The sequence below is a fragment of the Pinus tabuliformis genome, chromosome 3_1, assembly GCF_031772625.1.
Source record: "Pinus tabuliformis cultivar Carrire ecotype Pingquan chromosome 3_1, CPIR1, whole genome shotgun sequence".
Lineage (NCBI taxonomy): Eukaryota > Viridiplantae > Streptophyta > Pinopsida > Pinales > Pinaceae > Pinus > Pinus tabuliformis.
Window position 1 is genome coordinate 671,861,909 of NC_142301.1, and position 22,577 is coordinate 671,884,485.

A 22,577-nucleotide genomic window follows, 5' to 3' on the forward strand; every position below is an offset into this window, starting at 1 on the left:
TTCCATAACTTTCAGAGCAATTCCTCCAACTAATTAAACTATCAGCAAAATTATTTAATATTTTGGCCTATTGTGCCAACTGACCAAAGAATCATTCGAGAGATCGTCTACTCTACACATTAAAGGACTTACAATGTTACAGTTTAAATTAGAAAACATACTCTTTTGTATCAAGAGTGACGATTTAAATTAGAAAACATACTCTTTTGTATCAAGAGTGACGATACAAGAGTCCTTCAAACTTCAATTTGGTCTTATCAAGTTTAATATACCATCCCTCCTCTACCTGTAAACGGACTGAGAGATCGTCTACTCTACACATTAAAGGACTTACAATGTTACAGTTTAAATTAGAAAACATGCTCTTTTGTATCAAGAGTGACGACACAAGAGTCCTTCAAACTTCAATTTGGTCTTATCAAGTTTAATAAACCATCCCTCCTCTACCTATAAACGGACTAGAATTGATGGATCCAACTAATCAGATTTATGTCGGTTAGGTTTTACTCATTTTGTACTTGTTATTATAGACATGTCATTTTTATGTGTACTGTCAACAAAAAAAAACAATAAACCAACAACATCCTACAGGCAGTCAAATTCCAGGCATGGCGGTTATGTATTGTCATCACATTCTCACCATCAATGGCATTCAAAAGCCGCATTTCTCTTTACAAATTACATGTATATGATTCGATGAGCTAGTTGCCTGACTTCATATCAACGGTTGAGTTGCTCATCTGAGAGTTGCAGCCTGCACTATCTTGGCAAAAAGCACCAGATAACACCAGATAACACCAAATGAAAGAAACGAACAGAACAGTTTGCGTGACGGGAGCAGGGGGATTCATTGCCTCGTGGCTTGTTAAGATGCTCCTCAAAAGAGGCTACACCGTGAGAGGAGTAGTTCGCACCAACCCAAACGGTATGTAGGCTTACCATATAATCAGTTTAATTATTTGTTTATTTCTTCATGGAGCTAGGGTTTCTGATGGTATTTGACATGTACAGATGATGGGTGGAAGTATGCACATCATAGAGCGTTGGAAGGAGCAAAAGAGAAGCTTGAGCTTGTGAGAGCTGATATTCTCGATTACCAGAGCTTAGTAGTAGTCATCCGAGGCTGCCATGGTGTATTTCATGTGGCTACCGCTATGAGCAATAACCCCGTAATTAATTATTTTATAACCTCTAGACCTTGCAATTCCAATATATTTAGTTAGCGCCCATCAATTTAGTTGTAGTTTAAAATGGCGGCAAGCAACTGTATTAGTCTTGTGGCCATTTGGCTGTTAGATATTGTTAACAATTGTAGTCCACTGATGGGCTTAGGTCCGTACATGATGGATGTAATTATATGGAGGAAGAGGTAATAGGGCCAGCGGTGAAAGGAACGAAGAATATGATAGAGGTTTGCGCAGAAATGGGGGTGAAGCGCGTAGTTTTTACGTCTTCTATCGGTGCTGTTTACCTGGACCCTCACAGAAACCCATTTGCCATAGTCGATGAGGATCGCTGGAGCAATTTGGATTACTGCATACAGACCAGTGTATTTATTACTTTCTCTGGATTAATACACTACTCTCAATATATATAGAAATATCAAGTTGGATCGTATGGATTTGGGCTAACTGTATTACTTGGTTTTGTTCATTAATTGCAGAACTGGTATTGCTATGGAAAAACCTTGGCAGAGAGATCGGCATGGGAGCTAGCCAAGAAATTGAATTTAGAGCTGGTAGTGTTGATTCCTGGGCTGGTTTTAGGTTCGAATTTGAATCCCAGCATGGACGTTGGCACTGCTCATATTATGAAATACTTGACAGGTAAGTAAATCTTTCTATCCTAGTTAGTTATACGTATATATATAGTTACACGATTACCGATTTAATCGACGAAGATCGATGCCAGGGTCAGCGAAGACGTATGCGAACTTAACTCACGTATATGTGGACGTGAGAGACGTTGCAGAGGCTCATATTTTAGTGTATGAAACGCCCTCAGCCACCGGCCACAGATATATGTGCGCAGAATGCAACATATACCGAGGAGACCTCGTCGACATGTTGGCCAAACTGTGCCCACGCAGTCCCCTCCCTACCGAGTACGCACCCACAGCCCTTTTGCATAATATATATTTTAATATATTTATTTTCAAATTATATACATATACACGAATCAAGCAAAATAAACACTCTAATTCTCTCCACCATCATTCACGTAGGTGTTCAGACTCTTGGAGATTTATGAAAATTCTATAATAGACAAACAATAAAAATGTTCTGTTTTTATACTCTGTTTTAACACAGAAAACCCAGAAAATCGCTTGCTGGAAATGGTGTTTCAGCAACACAGTTTTTTTTCAGTTGCTGTAACTGGTGTTTCAGCAACGCTGATCGTGGTGTTTCAGCAACGTAAATTTTTGACGTCAAGTATTTTTTTTGTTTACGGTGTAATAGCAAGAGGAAAAGATTAACTTGCGTTTATTAAAAGTAAACTAACTGTTAAAGGACTTTCATAAAAGATTGTGCTTAAAAAAAAACTTTCCTCTTGACAGAGGGATTCAACAAGGCTACTTTAGAGACAGTTCAAGACTTAAAAAAACTTCATGCTGTAAACAGAAAATACATTACTGTGTCTGCATTGGTGTACATTATAGAAAACAAAATACTCTGTCTCCTCTGAAAAATCAACACGTTGTTTTTCACTGCTGTGTCTGCACTTTGCATTGCTATGACTGCACTCCTGTGCATTTACAAAACACTCTGGTTCAGCTCAGAACGCTGCTGTAACACGCTCCTGTAACAAAAAAAACTTCTGCACTGTTGTGCATTACAAAGAGAGCTCTGTCTCTGTTCCTCAAAAAAACTTACACACTGCCGTGTCTACTTTTCTGCACTGATGTGTCTTCGTTGCTGCTTCTACTCTTCTCTCCAGCACAATCACATTCAAGCGCGCTGCGCTTCTCTCTTACATTTCATTTACAGTCCCTGCACTGCTGTGCATGAAAGTTTCATTCATCTGAGCTCGTGCTGCTGCACATTCTTTTTCAAAACACAGAAATTACATTCGAGCGCTGCTGCACTGTATTGCTAAGAGATTAACACTCTTGCTGCTCTCCTTCTATGCTGCTGTTCATTACATTAAAACAGCACACCAAAAAAAAACTACTTAAAATTATTATGAGAAGACTGGAAATTAAGACAAGGTATGGAGCAGCAGACAAGTAAATCTAATTCCTGAGATTTTTGGATGTTGCGGTACATTCCCCATGTTTGCAATAAAACCTGTTGTTTACCATTTTTACCAACTCTCTCAACCGCATTAAATTTCATTTATCGCTTGACTCATAAATCTGGTTGTCAATGAAGATTCAACTTCACGTCAAATTCATTGCTGCAGGCCCTGTACATTCAATCAAACAGCTGCCCATCCATATCGCACGGCTCTATCTGCTCCAGGGAAAATTGCTTTGGTAAAACTGCTGTCCATGTGTCTGCTGTTTTAATTTGTGCTGGGAAGCGTACTGGCTTTCTGGAAACAGTACGCAGCAGGGGAAATTAATATTTCAACACTCCCCTTTAATTTCAACTGCTGGGCATTATGTCGTACCCAAACACTTCCTCACATAGAGGAATTCACCAACTGCTTCTGATGCAGTTCCACACCCAATTAAAATTGTCTTCCTCTTAATAGAGGGATTTACCTGAGACTGTGCTTAAGAGCACCTTCCTCATGAGAGAGGGATTCACCTGTGACTATGTTGAAAAGCGTCTTCCTCTCAACAGAGGGATTCACCAAGGAACACTTCTGTTCCACACAAATAACATCTACCTCTTAATAGAGAGATTTCAACATGCCTACTTCAGAGGCACTTCAATCTGTCCAAATTGACACTACTGTGTCTGCCTGATATTTTACACTGCTGTGTGTGAAAATATCTTCATTCGCATTGCTCTTCACAATAGTGCTTAGGCTGCAATATGCTCTACACTGCTATTCATTACAGACTCTGTCTTCTCCTGAAAAACATTACACTGCTATGTGTAAAATTTTCAATACATTTATGTTGCTGCATATTCCATTACAAAACTTTATCTCACCAACTCTATCTCAACACTGCTGTTTCAGCACTCTGTCTCAGCACTCTGTTTCAGCACTATTGTTTCAGCACTGTTGTTTGAGCACTTTCTCTATCACTGCACTGTTGTGCATAAAATAACTTCTCAAATTGCTCTTGCGCTGCTGCGCATTCCTTTCACATTTAACAACAAAAATACGCACTGCGTGCTCCCCTTCATTGATTACACTCGCACTGCTGCTGTGCCATTACCTTTCATTTCTTCAACAAAAAAATTTCATGCTGCTGCATTTTCTTATTTGCATTGTTGTGTAAAAACACATTTCTTCATTCTCTCTTAGTTCTGGTTTCATTTTCTTCGCACTACTGTGCTTCTCCTTCTTGCCATCACGCTGCTGCCTTTTCTTATGCACTGTTGTCCATACCCATAACCATAGACTCTGTCATCCCTCGGTTTTTTATTTGCTGCTGCGTTGCCTCTGCAATTTGCACTATGGCTGCCTTTTGTTTCATCATACTGTTGTGTGCCCATACACTAACTCTTTACTCTCCATTACTTGAACATAGAAAGAAATCATCCTCACGATGTTTTGCACTGCATTCTCCACACAACAAAAAAAATTAACACGGATTGCTGCCTTTTCTTTTTACACCCTTGCTTCACACAATCTTAGTCTTCATTCATCATTTTTTTTTACACAATGCACTGCTGTGCAGTTCCTTTCATTTCTCTGCTGCCACACATTATCATTCACCCATGTGCATTAAAAATCTGCTGTCCCTGTTTTTCTTTATGCATTTCTTTGCATGCTGCATTGCATATGAAGAAAAACATTACATTTTTTTTTACTGCTGTGTATTGTACTCACTCTGCTGTGAGTATGTTCTCTCACATTACATAGAAGGAAACTACCTTCCATTGCTATGCATTTCAATGCATGTGCTCCATAACAAAAATTTCCAAACTGCTGTTTTATGTTCTGTCTTCCCACTGCTGTGAGGGTCTTCTTGCTTTGCATACTTTTCTTCTCTGCTTCTATGGCAGATTTAACTTCATATCTTTCCCTTATGAAAAGGTCTTCATCAAAGAGTGACTGTTAAGACAGTTCAACAACAAAAAATTACAAGCTCCCCTTTAGTGTATGCTTTATCTTCTTTCAGCAGAATCTTCTCAAAAGAAACTTAGATCGGCTGGAGAGCTCAAGAGACTTTCTGACTGTATTTCCTTCCTTCTCCATACTTGTGTAACTTTCTTCTTTTGCATGGGTCTAGCTTGCATAGGAGCCCATGTTAAGTTACAGTCACGTGCCATATGCCCAATGTTATGACACTTGAAGCATTCAACATTGTTCATGAATAAGAATTCAAGATTTCTTCTTGTGAAATTATTTCTTGGAGATTGTCGGGGACCACAACATCTATCTCCATGAAATGCTCTACAGTCTTTTGCCATATGACCAAAGTTTGAACAAGCATAACAATAACCAAAAAATGAACTTTGGTACCTGGGAGATGGAGGTTTCCTTGATGTACTTCTGAAGCCTTGCTGCCTTGAGATCCTTTGATGATAACCATTGCCTTTTGCCTCTTTGACATCAGCTACATTTCTTCTTGGAGCTGGTTTTATGCTTGGAGCAGGATTTCTTCTATTGCAGCCTTCATTTTCCTCCTTGCCTTTGCTAGAACTAGGAGCATCACCATCTCTTTCTGGCTTCTTCACATCTCCTTTGCTTAAGGCATCCTCATACTTGTTTGAGGGTTCACCTACATACCCAAGTCCTGATTTATCATATGGAGATCTGTGATAGCTGAGCATATCATCCAAGGCTTGAGAGCTCTTCATGATCTTGTTCATCCCTTCAACCTTCTTCCTGAGGAGGACAATCTCTTCTTCTAACTTTTCACATTCATTATTTTTCTTTGCTAGTTGTCCCTCAGTTTCTTCCTTGCTACGAGTAGCTTCAGCTGCTACTATTTTAAGGGAGATAATATCAGACTTCATTTTGGAGATTTCTGCTTGACTGCTCTCCATTTTCTTTTCAGCTCCTTTTGCCTGCTTCCTTGCTTCATTCAGCTGATTTGTCATGGATATGACTTCTTCATGATGTTTCCTCTTGCTTTCATCAAGTTCCTTCTTAAGCTTGGCAAGCTCTTCATCCCTTTCTTTTACTTGAAGCTTGATGAGGTCAAGCTTTTCATTTTCAGCTTCTATGATGGGTTCTTCTTGACTCATTGTCATGGTCAGTGCTCCCTTTGCATGAAGGTCATGCAGTCTGTCCCAAATATCCTTTGCTGATGTATATTTTCCAAGATTCTTCTTCACTGAATCAGGGAGACCATCCAAGATAGTCTTTGCTGCTTGTGCATCATACTCCATGGATTCTTTATCCATCTTGCTGTCATCAATCACTGACTCCCAGACTTCAATCCCTTCAAACATTAGGAAAGCCCTCATCTTTATTTCCCATACATCAAAGTTTCCATCAAACTTTGGGGTTTCAAATAGAATGTTTTCAAGTAGATTGTCTTCTATTTTAATAGAGGAGGGAGATACAACCTTAGGGGATTTGGACACTTTCTTCTTTGATTTTGCCATTCTTAACTATTTTTAAAATCCCTGACTGTGTTTTTAAAATCACTGACTGTTTCTTCAACAACAACACAGAAAATTAATCTGAGAAATACCTGGATCCTTTCTTGGCTGAGTCTTCACTCTGCTGGTGAAGCTGCTACCGCAATAAACCCTTCCTTCAGCTTCTTTGACACTTCAAAGAGCCTGGACTAGCTCTGATACCATGTTGGAGATTTATGAAAATTCCATAATAGACAGACAAAAAAAATGCTCTGTTTTTATACTCTGTTTTAACACAGAAAACCCAGAAAATCGCTTGCTGGAAATGGTGTTTCAGCAACACAGTTTTTTTTCAGTTGCTGTAACTGGTGTTTCAGCAACGTAAATTTTTTACGTCAAGTATTTTTTTTGGTTACGGTGTAATAGCAAGAGGAAAAGATTAACTTGCGTTTATTAAAAGTAAACTAACTGTTACAGGACTTTCATAAAAGATTGTGCTTAAAAAAAAACTTTCCTCTTGACAGAGGGATTCAACAAGGCTACTTTAGAGACAGTTCAAGACTTAAAAAAACTTCATGCTGTAAACAGAAAATACATTACTGTGTCTGCACTGCTGTACATTACAGAAAACAAAATACTCTGTCTCCTCTGAAAAATCAACACGCTGTTTTTCACTGCTGTGTCTGCACTTTGCATTGCTGTGACTGCACTCCTGTGCATTTACAAAACACTCTGGTTCAGCTCAGAACGCTGCTGTAACACGCTGCTGTAACAAAAAAAACTTTTGCACTGCTGTGCATTACAAAGAGAGCTCTGTCTCTGTTCCTCAAAAAAACTTACACACTGTTGTGTCTACTTTTCTGCACTGATGTGCCTTCGTTGCTGCTTCTACTCTTCTCTGCAGCACACAATCACATTCAAGCGCTGCTGCGCTTCTCTCTTACATTTCATTTACAGTCCCTGCACTGCTGTGCATGAAAGCTTCATTCATCTGAGCTCGTGCTGCTGCACATTCTTTTTCAAAACACAGAAATTACATTCGAGCGCTGCTGCACTGTATTGCTAAGAGATTAACACTCCTGCTGCTCTCCTTCTATGCTGCTGCTCATTACATTAAAACAGCACACCAAAAAAAAACTACTTAAAATTATTATGAGAAGACTGGAAATTAAGACAAGGTATGGAGCAGCAGACAAATAAATCTAATTCCTGAGATTTTTGGATGTTGCGGTACATTCCCCATGTTTGCAATAAAACCTGTTGTTTACCATTTTTACCAACTCTCTCAACCGCATTAAATTTCATTTATCGCTTGACTCATAAATATGGTTGTCAATGAAGATTCAACTTCACGTCAAATTCATTGCTGCAGGCCCTGTACATTCAATCAAACAGCTGCCCATCCATACCGCACGACTCTATCTGCTCCAGGGAAAATATCTTTGGTAAAATTGTTGTCCATGTGTCTGCTGTTTTAATTTGTGCTAGGAAGCGTACTGGCTTTCTGGAAACAGTACGCAGCAGGGGAAATTAATATTTCAACACAGACCGGATAAATCTAAGGAAGCAACCATATGAGTTTTCTAACCAGAAGCTAAAGGATTTAAATTTCTCATTTACACCTGTGATAAAGAGTGTAGCTGAAACCGTCGAAAGCTTACACAAAAAGGGGTTACTTCAACGCCATCTTTCAGGGTGGGATGACATGGACCGCAACCACCCGGTATTGTCTAGGATCTGAGAAACAGAATGATACAAGTTAATCGTGTAATCCTTAATACAAGTTAATCTTGTATATTTCTACAAGCTTTAGAACATATAACATACTTAGATGCTCACGACGATTTGAATTATTACTTCTCTGTCATAGTAGTTAATGTTTCAAGGCGGCCTACATTGTAATAATGAAGATATCAATTCGGAATTGGGATAGTATTTGTATGTGTGATTATATATATATAGATATATATATTTTTTAGAAAAGGAAGCTTTCTTTTATACAAGGAAAAAGAGTGTACATAAACTTGATCATGGATCGTGTCTTTTTTTCATCCTGAACATAAACACAAAATTTTTATCTATACTTGTTTTATAAACAAAAGTGGAAAATTTGCAGGATACTGTATGTTTGAAAGTACATTTGGCGTTTTACATTTATAAAAATAGTTCTCAAAATTCATGATAACTCTGGTTAATCAAAATCTAAGATATATAGATCATGAAATAGGTATGCTTCCGGAATCAACTCTGGTGTGGTGTACTGCTTGTAAGAAGCATAGTGGATCCATGAGAGCCAGACACACTTCTCTTGGCGAGCATGCCTGCCATGGTATTTTGCTCTGGGTAAATGTGATCATAGGAGATTCGTTAAAAAGAAAGCCTTATGTAAATGTGATCATAGGAGATTCGTTAAAAGGAATGCCTTACGGATCGAATACGCTTCATCTAATGGGACATTGATGGTGGTTGAAAGCAGGTGAACCCTTGAGTCTCCTAATATATGTATGTTTTTTATGTTGAGCCATTGTAAGTAAACCCTAGAGAGCAATAATTTCTGAGCCTGCCCATGCATCCCTCCCACCAAAAATGAAGATAATGTCAAGGAACAACTTTGGCCACACATCATTTTTTCTTGGATCCAATCTTAGCTGTCCCCAATACAATACACTGTATCTGATATCTACTTTCTTATGCTCAAAGATCCTACTATTTCTGCAATTCCAGATGCCCCATATGATGTAAAGGAGAAGAATTTTTTGTGTGAAGTGAACCAAAGGTTGAAACATGCCTCCAGGTTGTGCTGTGTCCAACTCCCATCGTTCTGGAAAATATTGAGAAAAGAAAGTCAGATCTTTAATGCAATAGAATAGTTTAAAAGTAGGTGAGACACATCCTCCTACTTTTGCATGTAGAGAGGAGATATGCTACGACCGTAGAAGCCTCTGTGAGAGAGGTTTTCCCAAGTGAGTATTTTATAGTGGAGGGCCCGTCAGCAAAAACATTTAAGTTTTAATGGAATCTTCCACTTTCATATCTTGTAGAGCCAATGTGGTTTTTTATTTACAGGTGTTGAGTTAGAGATGAACTTATAAATTTCGCTGATCACAATATGGTTCTGATTAGTTTTCCCAATCCAGGGCAATCTATCTTCCTCTTCAGTGAGTTGATGTTGGAATATTAATTCCAACTGTTGTGCAGCAGCAACAGCTACTTTTTTTATTTGTCGTGATCCGGCGCCCCACATTTTTTCCCGATCTTTTTAGTCACCGCCATTACCATCTTTTCACTCTTTAATTATTTTTGAGTTCCCGAAGGATGAAGATCAAATACAGCACTACATCATTACTTCTCAACAACCATATTAATGAGCAGAACGGCTGAAAGAGAAAAGAACCAGCCTCGAGCCGACGCAGCATTTATCAGTCTTGGGTTTCAGCACAACCGACTCAAGAAATACAGCAAAATATCAAATCTGTTAATAATGAACAACAAAAACTCTATCAGGAAGTTGAGGCGGTGAAGACCCTTTCCCGCACTATAAAATGCAGATACAGCAGTGTAGAAATATAGAGAGGAAATAGATTGAAAGTCCTTTTGTAACAAACAGCAGTGTAGAACAAGAGAGTTTTTTTTTGTATTGCATAGTAGTGCTGAAATTTTCTGAAATAGTTGTTTTGTGGAACTGAAACGTTCCTGTTGTAATCTGTTAAGAAGATCCCTCTGTTTGAGGAAGACTTAGTTTTATCTGTTGGTTTATTTTCATAAATAGAAATTTCTTTCTGTGCGTTGCTGTTTCACCAAAATTTATTTTGTCAAAAAATTTCTCGTAAGTCGAAAAATACTTGACGTCAAAAATCCCCGTTGCTGCAACACCACGAATAGCGTTGCTGCAACACTACGAACAACAACTGAAAAGAAACTGTGTTGCTGCAACACCGTTTCCAGAGAACGAATTTTTATGTTTTTCTGAGTTAAAAACAGAGTATTTTTCTGCGTCAAAAACAAAGTATTATTTTGATCAGTTTTTGGTCCTGAGGAAAAGTAGAGTATTATTTTATGCTCTGTTCTTGTGTTTTTGAATTATCAGAAAACAGAGTATTACTCTCTGTTCATATTTTTGTTGTTTCAGAATTTATCAGAAAATTCTGAACAGTGGAAACAGAGGATTTTTCCACTGTATTTTGTTTGGAATAACCAGAAATTCCCGACATGGTATCAGAGCTTGTCCAGGCTCTTTGAAGACATCAAAGAAGCTGAAAGAAGATTTGTTGCTGCAACAAATTATACAGCAGAGCGAAAACGCTGTCAAGGTATTTTTCAGATTAGTTTTTGTGTAGCTGTTGAAGACAATTAAGTTATTTTTTTTACAGTCAAGTATTACAAGAATGACCAGCACCACTGTGGGTATGTTTAATACCCAGCTCCCACAGTTCAATGGGAAAAATTATGACTACTGGGCAATAACCATGAAAACCGTGTTTGCCTCACATGATTTATGGGAACTTGTTGAATATGGATTTGAAGAGCCAGCAAATGAAGAACAGTTTATTGGATTAACTCAGGCAGAGAAAGAGCTGTTGAAGAGCAATAAGAAGAAGGACTCAAAAGCCCTTGTATTCTTATATCAAGAAGTGCATGAGAGTGTGTTTCCGAGGATAGCAACAACCAATACATGCAGAGAAGCATGTCAAACTCTCAAGACAGCCTATCAAGGCATGGAGAAAGTGAAGACAACAAAACTACAGTTTCTGAGGAAAGATTTTGAGAACCTGCGTATGAAGGAGTCAGACAATATTGACTCATTCTTCACACAAGCAATTGGTTTGGTCACACAGATAAGGTCTCATGGAGAAACTCTTGAATAAAGGAGGATTGTGGAGAAACTATTGAGGTGCCTACCCTCAAAGTTTGATGTGATTGTCACCACCATAGAAGAGACAAAGGATCTCTCAAATTTTTTAGTTGATGAACTTCATGCATCACTGATAACTCATGAGCAGAGGTTGAATAGAAATGAAAACTCATCTCTAGAGCAAGCATTCAAGACCCAAATGTCATTTGGAAGAGGAAGAGGTCAAGGCAGAGGAAACAGGAGAGGAAGAGGAAGAACCCAATACAGAGGCGGAAGAAACAATCCAGCAAATGTTCAAGGAAGAGGCAGCAATCCAAATCAGAACCAAGGCCATGGCAGTAGCCAGCAAAGTGGACAACATCATGCTCAAGGACAAAGGTATGAAAAATCCAATTTCCAATGTTATTATTGTAAAAAATATGGGCACTATGCAAATGAATGTAAGAAAAAGCAGCATGATATGAGTAATAGATCTAGTGCAAATATCACTAGAGAAAATATCAGTCAAGATAATGTATTGTTAGTTTGTAATATGGCTGAAACAAACAGTGAAGATATATGGTTTCTAGATTCTGGTTGCAGCAACCATATGACAGGAAACATAGCCCTGTTTTCTGCTTTAGATCAGAGTGTGCAGTCACAAGTCACACTTGGGACTGATAGTAAAATTTCCGTTATGGGAAAAGGAGAAGTTAAAATATTTACAAAGAAAGGTGAAAAGAAAACCATAGCAGATGTTTATTATGTTCCTGGAATGAAGTGTAACCTCTTGAGTATTGGACAGCTTGTTCAGAAGGGTTACAATGTTTTCTTTGAGAATGATGTATGCACCATCATGGACAGATTACCCAGCAAACGTTGTATTGCTGAAGTGAAGATGACAAGGAACAGGATGTTCGCTCTCAGGATAAGGGCAGATTTGAAAAATAAAGAAGTAATTGCAGCAGTAACACAAGAGGCTCTCCAAAGCGTACCAAAGGATGAAAATTGGTTGTGGCATTTGAGATTTGGATATCTCAACTTTGGAGGTCTTAATTTGTTGAGTAGAAAAGGAATGGTAAGAGGATTACCATTGAGAGAAAAGCCAGACAGCCTTTGTGAAGGTTGTATATTGGGAAAACAACACAGAGAAAGTTTTCCAACTGGGAAAAGCATAAGGGCAAAAGCACCCTTAGAAATTGTCCACTCAGATTTATGTGGACCGATGCAAGCTCCATCACTTGCAGGCAGCCAATATTTTCTAACATTTATTGATGACTTTACCAGAAAGACTTGGGTTTATTTTCTGAAGAATAAGAGTGAAGTGTTTGAAAATTTTCAAAATTTCAAAGCACTTGTAGAAAATCAAAGTGGGCTGCGTATCAAGGTTTTGAGAACTGACAGAGGAGGTGAGTATATCTCCAAAGAATTTTTACGGTTTTGTAGAGAAAATGGAATTCATAAGCAATTTACAGCAAGGTACACCCCGCAGCAAAATGGAGTTGCTGAAAGAAAAAACAGAACAATCATGGATATGGTGAGGAGCATGTTGAAGGCAAAGCATTTGCCAAATGATTATTGGGATGAAGCTGTACACTGTGCAGTATATATTTTGAATAGATGTCCTACAAAAGCAGTGATGAACAAAGTGCCAGAAGAAGCATGGAGTAAGAGAAAGCAAGGAGTCACCCATATGAAAGTTTTTGGTTGTGTGGCTTATGCACACATTCCAGATCAGCGAAGGAAGAAATTGGACAGCAAAGGGGAGAAATGTATTTTCATTGGATACAGTGAAGAATCCAAATCTTACAGGTTATATATCCCATCCACCAAGAAGTTTTTTGTGAGCAGAGATGTTCAATTTATTGAAGAGGAAGCTTGGGATGGAAGCATAGAGAAAACAATTAATGTTAAAAACTGTTTGTCTCATGATGATGATGATGAGGAGTTGGCTGAAACACATCCCCAAACAGCAGCGCCAACAACAGAACAACAAAAGACACCCTTGAGGAGAAATGAGAGTGCTTCTCCAAGCACACCACAAGGAGGAAATTCAAGTGCATCTGCAAGCACTTGCACACCGAATGAAAGAGGTAAGAAATTCAGAAATTTAAGTGATATTTATGATGAAGGAATGAATTCTTTGTTTGCCTTGTATTGTCATGTTGATGACCCTGTTCATTTCGAAGATGCAATTAAGGATAAGAAATGGATAGAAGCTATGGATGAGGAGATGAATGCCATAGAAAGAAATAAGACATGGGATTTAGTTGATCTACCAAAAGGTAAAGAAGTCATTAGAGTTAAATGGGTCTACAAGACCAAGAGTAATGCTGAAGGCAAGATAGAAAGGCATAAGGCAAGACTTGTTGTCAAGGGATACAAGCAGCAATATGCGAGAGATTATGAGGAGACTTTCGCACCAGTTGCAACAATGGAAACAGTAAGAGCAGTGTTGTCCATAGCAGCACAAAACAAATGGAAAGTTTACCAAATGGACGTGAAGTCAGCATTCTTGAATGGAGTATTAATGGAAGAGGTTTACATCGAGCAACCTCTAGGCTATGAGAAGAAAGGCCAAGAGCACAAAGTCTGCAGATTGAAGAAAGCTCTTTATGGGCTGAAGCAAGCACCAAGAGCATGGTACAGTAGGATAGACTCCTATCTACTGGAGAACGGATTTGATAAGTGTGAGGGAGAACCCACCGTTTACATTAAAGAAAAAGACTCTAAAATTATAATTGTTGTGTTATATGTTGATGATGTGATTTTTACAGGTAATGATGACTACCTCATTGAAAATTTCAAATCAGTCATGAAAGAAGAATTTGAGATGAATGACATGGGTTTGCTGAGATACTTCTTAGGAATAGAAGTAGATCAAAATGAAAATGGAATTTTTATTTCACAGGAAAAATATGTAAATGAAGTGTTGAGCAGATTTAACATGCACGACAGCAAGGCAGCAATCACTCCCACAGTGATGGGATTAAAACTCAGCAAAGAGGATAGCAACAAATATTTTGACCCTAGTGTGTACAAGAGCATAGTTGGCAGCCTCATGTATTTGACTGCAACTAGGTCAGACATAATGTATGTTGTTAGTTTAATTTCCAGATTCATGGAGAAGCCAAAAGAAACACATTGGCATGCAGCAAAGAGAATTCTGAGGTATGTTAAAGGTACAAAAAGGTATGGCATATTTTATACTGTTTCAGAATGTTCAGATTTAGTTGGATACACAGATAGTGATTGGGCTGGAAGTGTAGATGACCGGAAAAGCACATCTGGTTACATTTTTCACATAGGTTCAGGAGCCATTTCATGGGCTTCCAAGAAACAGCCAATTGTGGCATTGTCTACAGCAGAAGCAGAGTATGTGGCAGCTACAGCAGTAGCATGTCAAGCAGTTTGGATGAGGAGAATGTTGAGAAGTCTATGCCAGGAGCACGCAACAGCAACAGTTATTTTTTGTGACAATAGCTCAGCTATTGCATTATCCAAGAACTTTGTTTTCCACAAGAGAACAAAACACATAGACACAAAGTTTCACTACATTAGAGAACTGGTGAACAATGGAGAAATCATTTTACAACATTGCAGGACTCAGGAACAGGTTGCAGATATTCTGACAAAGCCATTGGATCAGAAACGTTTTGAGTTTTTAAGGAAACTTCTGGGTATGACTGATAACCCAACAGTTGAAATTAAAATGGGAGTGTTGGAATATTAATTCCAACTGTTGTGCAGCAGCAGCAGCTACTTTATTTATTTGTTGTGATCCGGCGCCCCACATTTTTTCCCGATCTTTTTAGTCACCGCCATTACCATCTTTTCACTCTTTAATTATTTTTGAGTTCCCGAAGGATGAAGATCAAATACAACACTACATCATTACTTCTCAACAACCATATTAATGAGCAGAACGGCTGAAAGAGAAAAGAACCAGCCTCCAGCCGATGCAGCATTTATCAGTCTTGGGTTTTAGCACAACCGACTCAAGAAATACAACAAAATATCAAATCTGTTAATAATGAACAACAGAAACTCTATCAGCAAGTTGAGGTGGTCAAGACCCTTTCCCGCACTATAAAATCCAGATATAGCAGTGTAGAAATATAGAGAGGAAATAGATTGAAAGTCCTTTTGTAACACACAGCAGTGTAGAACAAGAGAGTTTTTTTTTGTATTGCACAACGGTGCTGAAATTTTCTGAAATAGTTGTTTTGTGGAACTGAAACGTTCTTGTTGTAATCTGTTAAGAAGATCCCTCTGTGTGAGGAAGACTTCGTTTTATCTGTTGGTTTATTTTCATAAAAGGAAATTTCTTTCTGTGTGTTTCTGTTTCACCAAAAGTTATTTTGTCAAAAAATTTCTCGTAAGTCGAAAAATACTTGACGTCAAAAATCCCCGTTGCTGCAACACCACGAACAACGTTGCTGCAACACTACGAACAGCAATTGAAAAAAAACTGTGTTGCTGCAACACCGTTTCCAGAGAACGAATTTTTTTATTTTTCTGAGTTAAAAACAGAGTATTTTTCTGCGTCAAAAACAAAGTATTATTTTGATCAGTTTTTGGTCCTGAGGCAAAGTAGAGTATTATTTTATGCTCTGTTCTTGTGTTTTTGAATTATCAGAAAACAGAGTATTACTCTCTGTTCATATTTTTGTTGTTTCGGAATTTATCAGAAAATTCTGAACAGTGGAAACAAAGGATTTTTCCACTGTATTTTGTTTGGAATAACCAGAAATTCCCGACAGTTGAATCCCAACAGCCTCAATCTGTCTGATGTATAGGTCCCATTCTGTAGCCAATGTACAAGAGAGATCGATGTCTACAGCTCGAATCCAAGATTGGATGTAACGAGATGTAGTTCTATGAGATAGAATATGAGATATAGAATACATACCTCTACTGTGCAGATGATGAAGGAAAGGAGACCGCCGAGAATGAGAGCGCAATAGTCCTTTAATGATGTCCAGACCCACACCTGTCATGTTACCATTTCCTACTTCCCAACATATACAAGCGAATGGCCAGTGTCTATTTCTGATCATGCTGGGCCAAATACAAGAGGAAAGGATGATTGATAAGCCCCATCTTTAATCCAATCTTCTAGATACTTATAAGCCATATACTTTCCTGAATAATCTGTGACGGGATGCCACTACCACTCAGTCCTCTCCACAGACTCTTGCAGATTAATGTCGTGTTGAAAGATAAAGTATCTAGGATCCTAGCCCCCACAGTCAGCAGGCTAGAGTGGACAAACGTACAAGATGGATCTTTGGATCTTTTTAAGTGCACCTGAACCACACCATAGGAATCTAACCAGAATAGCGTCAATCTTCCTGATGATGGCCATCGAGAGGGTGTAAATGTGCATCCAAAATACAGATATTGATTATAAAACGGTCTTAATCAATATAAGCCTTCCACCCATTGGAAGCCACTTATGGGCCCAATGATTAATCTTATAGTCAATTTTATTAATGACCCATCCCCAATCAGAAATCAAATACGTGGTTTGATATGGATTCCAAGTATATGAAACCAAAATCCAATGTCCGAACTGAATCTCAGAAAAAATGGTTTTGATATGGAATCGTATTATATGAAACTAGAATCCAATGGCCGAACTGAAACTCCATAAAGTGCGCTGATCTGATCAACCTGAACCGGTTCCTTAGCTATAAGTTCTGATTTAGTATCAATGTGATTAAATATCTATGTTATTAAAGATTTCTATCGTCAATAGCCTTTGTATATTTGATTAAATATGTATGTTATTACCGTACCATATGTCGAACATTTGTCCATACAGTTTGACTTTTAGTAACTTTTGTCGATTTATATTGGGAGACAATAAAATTTAAAGCATGTTTAATATAAACATGTTTAATATAGCCATGTTTATTATAGGGGCTCTAAGAAATTTTAAGTTAATTATCCATCAGGGTTAGGTTGGATTGATGGTAGAAATTTAATATTTTTAATAGTACGAAAAAAATTTGAGTGAATTTCGTCAATTTATTTTATGATATAATAACATTTACATATGTTTAATATAACTATGTTTATTCTATAACTATATTTATTGTAGGGACTCCGAGAAATTTTAATTTAATTATCTATAAAAGTTAGGTTGATTGACGGATTAGGTTGAATTGATGGTAGAAATTTAATAATCTATAAAAGTTAGGTTGATTGATGGATTAGGTTGAATTGATGGTAGAAATTTAATATTTTATTTTAATGATTTTGAGAAATTTTAATTTAATTATTTATAAGGGTTAGGTTGGATTCATGGTAGAAATCTAATATTTTTAATAATATGTAGCAATTAAAGTTGATATTTATGTTTAAAGTTGTTGTTTTATCTATTTTTTATTTTAATTAGATTGATTAAATAAATAAAAGGTCTTATTAGTAAGTGCTATCTGAAATAAGGGCATGTGGTATTGATAAGCCATGGCATTGGTTTATTGATATTGTAATAAAGTCTATTTGCATCTATGTTAAGATGGGATTAATTTCCATGGTTAAAAATCTAGTTACATGTTTTTTGAAATGTATATATGTTTAACTTATATATTATTTTTTTTACAATTAATAATAATAAGAATTTAAAAAAATTTATAATTAAGTTAAATTTTATAATTTGTTTAGTTTTAGCAACATAAAATGTATGATTAAGTAAGTGTTTTGACGTTTATAATTGATTGATGCTATTAGCATTTTCCTCTCATTTAATTTATATAAGTACATTAGTTATATTTATATATTAAATTAAAAGACTTCTTTTTAATGTAAACCTTTCGAATTATATATATTATTTTTCTTATTAAAAATAATACGAGCATTTGCACCAGATGTTGCAAAGGAAACACCGTAAGGCATAAATTCGAGAAGCATTGTGACATATCAGGAATCATTGAAGATGAAAATTAGTAGGTGAAGGGTAAAGAGCTAGTACCCAATGCCCATTGCATAAATAGCTCTTGTTGTTTTTGGAAACTTTTTGGCTCTGTCCAAAAAAAAATTCCCACTTTTAGCAGGCTATGGAATGACTTCAACTAGAAGGAGACAATATTGGATACTATTACAGGTATTGAGGAGGAGCAGAATATTATCCTCATTTGTAAGATAAATAAATGCAACAAGAAAAGAGGAAATAAGAAGGGCTAAAAAGGGTTATCTATAGTCCTCCATTGTGGCATTTTGCTGTAATATTTTTGCTTCTCAATGTGTATGGTAAATCTTCAACACTCTATCTCTGCTTCCAATGACTTCAATCTGCATATTCTTAAAAAGAGTTTATGCTGTCGTCTAAGCTAACATCCTCTTTTTGGTTGGATTTATTTATGTGAGCAAGGTGGCATTCATTCTTTTAGCTCTCTTTAGTTCCCTTAGTTGTAAGTGCACAAAAATCATGGATTGATATGACACTGAATTATTGATAATGGGAGTTAATAATCATGACATTTTTTTTTTATTGAATTCTTTGGGTTTTATGTCATTTTATCTCCAAAATATACATATAATTTTGTTGGTTGGAACAAAGCTACAAGTTATAGTAACAGAGTTGGCCTTAGAAATTCAAGGGATGCATGCTGTAGTTAAAGGAACCCCAACTGTGCATCCAACAAATAAATTGCCATGGTTCAATTGCCCTCAACTTATCATTTTCTTGATCCAATTAACTCTTTTCCAGGTATCAAAATGGTTTGCATTCTAAATTTCAATTAACAAATTGTATTTCTAAATCCTATTCACAAAGTATTTATGGGAATCCCAATTGCTTAATGGTTAGCTTATGTTCTATAGACACTACCCATTAACTTTTTGGGTAGAAACTACCCATTATGTCTACCCATTACCCATCATCATCAGGGACCAGAAATAGCAAGTGTTTATAATGGACTCCATTTTATTTTATTTGCTCAAGTTTGGACACAAGTTACTTCATATCTGGTTGGTCTTCTTTGTTCTCTACAAGGCATCTTAGAGTGAATTCCACAATTGCAATAACCATCACTTTTATGTTAGAGTTTGTGTCAATTTCCAGATCTAGGTCTATTATCTCATCAAAATCTCCCACTTTAATATTTTCTATTGCCATATTGGCCAAGACAATTTCCCGTTTATTATGACCTATGTCCACAACTAACTTGGCAGAGATGATTTCCATCGAAACAACTCCGAAATTGTCCACATCATATTTATCTGTGAGCTGAAAGCATTGGTGGTATTCTGGGTCAACGTAGTCGGGCCTGCCCTGTGGAGCAGTGGAAACACGAGTTACATCTAATGGTACAAATATTGAAAGCCCTAAATCCGCTACTTTGACATGAAATTCCTCGTCCAGCAAAATATTTGAAGATTTTACATCTCTATGGAAAATAGGCAGTTCATGGCAGCGAAGAAATGCTAGGGCCTGGGAAGTCTCTATACAAATTCTAAGACGGGTATCCCAATCTAGACCCTTATCCTTTTTCACTTCCTCATGAAGATGATCTGACAAAGTACCATTTGTAACATATTCATAAACAAGAAGCATATCTGGACTTTGTGGGGAACTACAACAATAGAGATGAACCAAGTTTTGATGATAGAAGGTCAAAAGAATCTACACCTCGTTGATGGACTATTTGAATATTTTACAAGTATCCTGATGCAGTCTCTTCATTGCCCCAACATGACCATACCAGATTTTACCCAAATAAACCGAACCATATCCTCCATCTCCAACTACACTCTTCTCGTGGAAATTATCAGTCGCCTGTTTCAATACTTCGTAGGAGAAAATGGGTAGCATCCCTATCTTACCTTGTGTAGCTTCTTCCATAGCTTTATCCTCATTGTCTGTAAAACAGATAACAACAGAACTCTCATGAAAATCAAGACTCTTCCTTCTGCACATAGTTATAGCCACTAATAAAGAAGCTACTATAAAAACAGTTGCTCCAACAGATTAACCTGTACTTGTTAAAATCAGTTAGTAGTTAATAAGCCCAGCAATACCTGTCAACAGATAAGTGAAAATACATGTACCTATAAGAAAGATATTTACCTATTGCAACACCATTCTTAAGCTTCTCTCCTGGTTCAAAAATATAAATTTAAATTAGCTTCAAGGGCTATTCTATTTAATTCCTTGGCTACTCAACCAAATAATTTAGACAAACTTCCACATAAATATAAATCGAAAGAATACCATGGCTGGGACATTTGTCAGTTTGTGGCCCATCCTTGCAATAGTAGAGGAAGGTCTCAGTTGAATCTGAAGTGTTATAACCACATATGCCTCGACTTGATCTACACCTTTCATCTCTAACTGTATCATTTGAAACCCATGCCACTCTTCTCACATCACCTATTATTTTTGTCAAGGAAAATTCCTTCATCAAATTCCCACTGTCGAAAAAACTATAATAAACACTATCATTGCATTTCCTAAGATCCCCTTTCCCTGCGTTGATTTCACATGGAGAACAGGTGTAGACGTTTAGAGTCCTGTTAAATTTTCCCGTAACATTGAAGACGACGTGCCCTATATGAAAGTGACCATCGAAAAGTAGGGATAGGCTTCATAAAAGTCATCTCCTACCATTGAGGGGAGTGGTCAGGTCAATCATAAAGCAAAGAGAATGTTTGAATACTTCTAAATTATTTTTCTCTATATTTCTCATAAACTAGTGTATTACATAATTTATGCAATCTCTTTATGCATTAGTATGTAACCTCCTGATGCATAAAGAAATAGAGTCTTTCGGGGCTAATCCTAAGCACTTCAATTGTAAACAAAGAACATGCATAAACACACAAAATCCAAACCACAATTTAGAGCTATCAATCCCAAGCATTGATTTAATGCAAGAATTCAAGGCTCATCAAGGGAACACACTTCCCTACATGATGTGAGATGATAAACTGAAGCCAGACACTATCGTGAATGGACATTTTGATGGACACATTTCTTCCTGAATTCATATTGATTTAAAAGAGGTGGCATATTGAATTCCTCTCTTCAATTATAATGTAAACAAAACAGGGTTATGGAAACTAATTTCAAGCTACAACTAACCAACCATATAAATTTATAATCGAAACAGAAATGAGATGAAATTTAGAAGAAGATTAGCAGAGGTTATGGGCAATAGCAATTAATGCAGGGGACACGCCTTCATGTTGTAGAAATGAAATGGAGGAGGACATTGATCAAGCCACTGAAAAATCTAATGAATAAATATGGATGCCAAGAAACAAGAACAAAAAAGGCACCTGAAAACAAAAGCAAAAGAATATCGTTATATAAAGAATAGTATTTGTACTCACCTTCACAAGAAACTGGAAGATGCAAATATTAGATGATGCCCAACATAAAGAAAGGGTTTATTCACAGCAATAGGCTTCGATATGAAAACTAGCAGGGGGGAAACTCAGGTATCTTGCATTACGGGCATACAAGTCTAACGGCATACACATGATCGTTGTAAGTATCAGAAAAAGAAAAATCAATGGAGTAAGATGAAAAAATTCGTTTCCATTATAATATACCGCAACTCTTTGAAGCGATCCTTGCCCATTGAAACCTCAAATGCCAAAATATGGAACCGGGGCCTTTCACACCATAGTAAAAGAAAAAATAAATAAATAAAGAGAGTATTCTATGATCTTTCATCCATGACCCGGTGCAAGAAGTAAAACAATCTATTTTTCTCTATTTATTTTGCTCTATATTTCTCAGAAACTAGTGTAATACATAATGTATGCAACCTCTTTATGCATTAGTATGTAATTTTCTGATGCATAAAGAAACAAAGTCTTTTGGGGCTAATCCACCATAGACATTGAGCATAATCACTTTAATTGTAAACAAAGAACATGCATGAACACACAAAATCCAAACCACAATGTAGAGCTATAAATCCCAAGCATTGATTTAATGCAAGCATCTAGGGCTCATCGAGGGAACACACTTCCCTACCTGATGTGAGATGATAAACTGAAGCCATATATTATCGCAGATGGACATTTTGATGGAAACATTTCTTCTTGAATTCATATTGATGGACTCATTTTTTCTT

General features: G+C 37.0%; 1 protein-coding gene and 1 pseudogene across 1 annotated transcript; one reads left to right on the plus strand and one right to left on the minus strand.

Moving 5' to 3' along the window:
- Positions 1-344: 344 nt before the first annotated feature.
- Positions 345-2,261, plus strand: LOC149188881 (cinnamoyl-CoA reductase 1-like). The gene is made up of 5 exons (XM_089410071.1): positions 345-925; positions 1,012-1,169; positions 1,364-1,549; positions 1,664-1,826; positions 1,912-2,261. The coding sequence occupies exons 1-5, from the start codon at positions 802-804 to the stop codon at positions 2,259-2,261; spliced, it is 981 nt and encodes a 326-aa protein (XP_089266197.1). The 5' UTR covers positions 345-801.
- Positions 2,262-19,447: 17,186 nt separating this feature from the next.
- On the minus strand, positions 19,448-20,410 carry LOC149188882 (LEAF RUST 10 DISEASE-RESISTANCE LOCUS RECEPTOR-LIKE PROTEIN KINASE-like 1.2 pseudogene; annotated as a pseudogene).
- Positions 20,411-22,577: the final 2,167 nt, after the last annotated feature.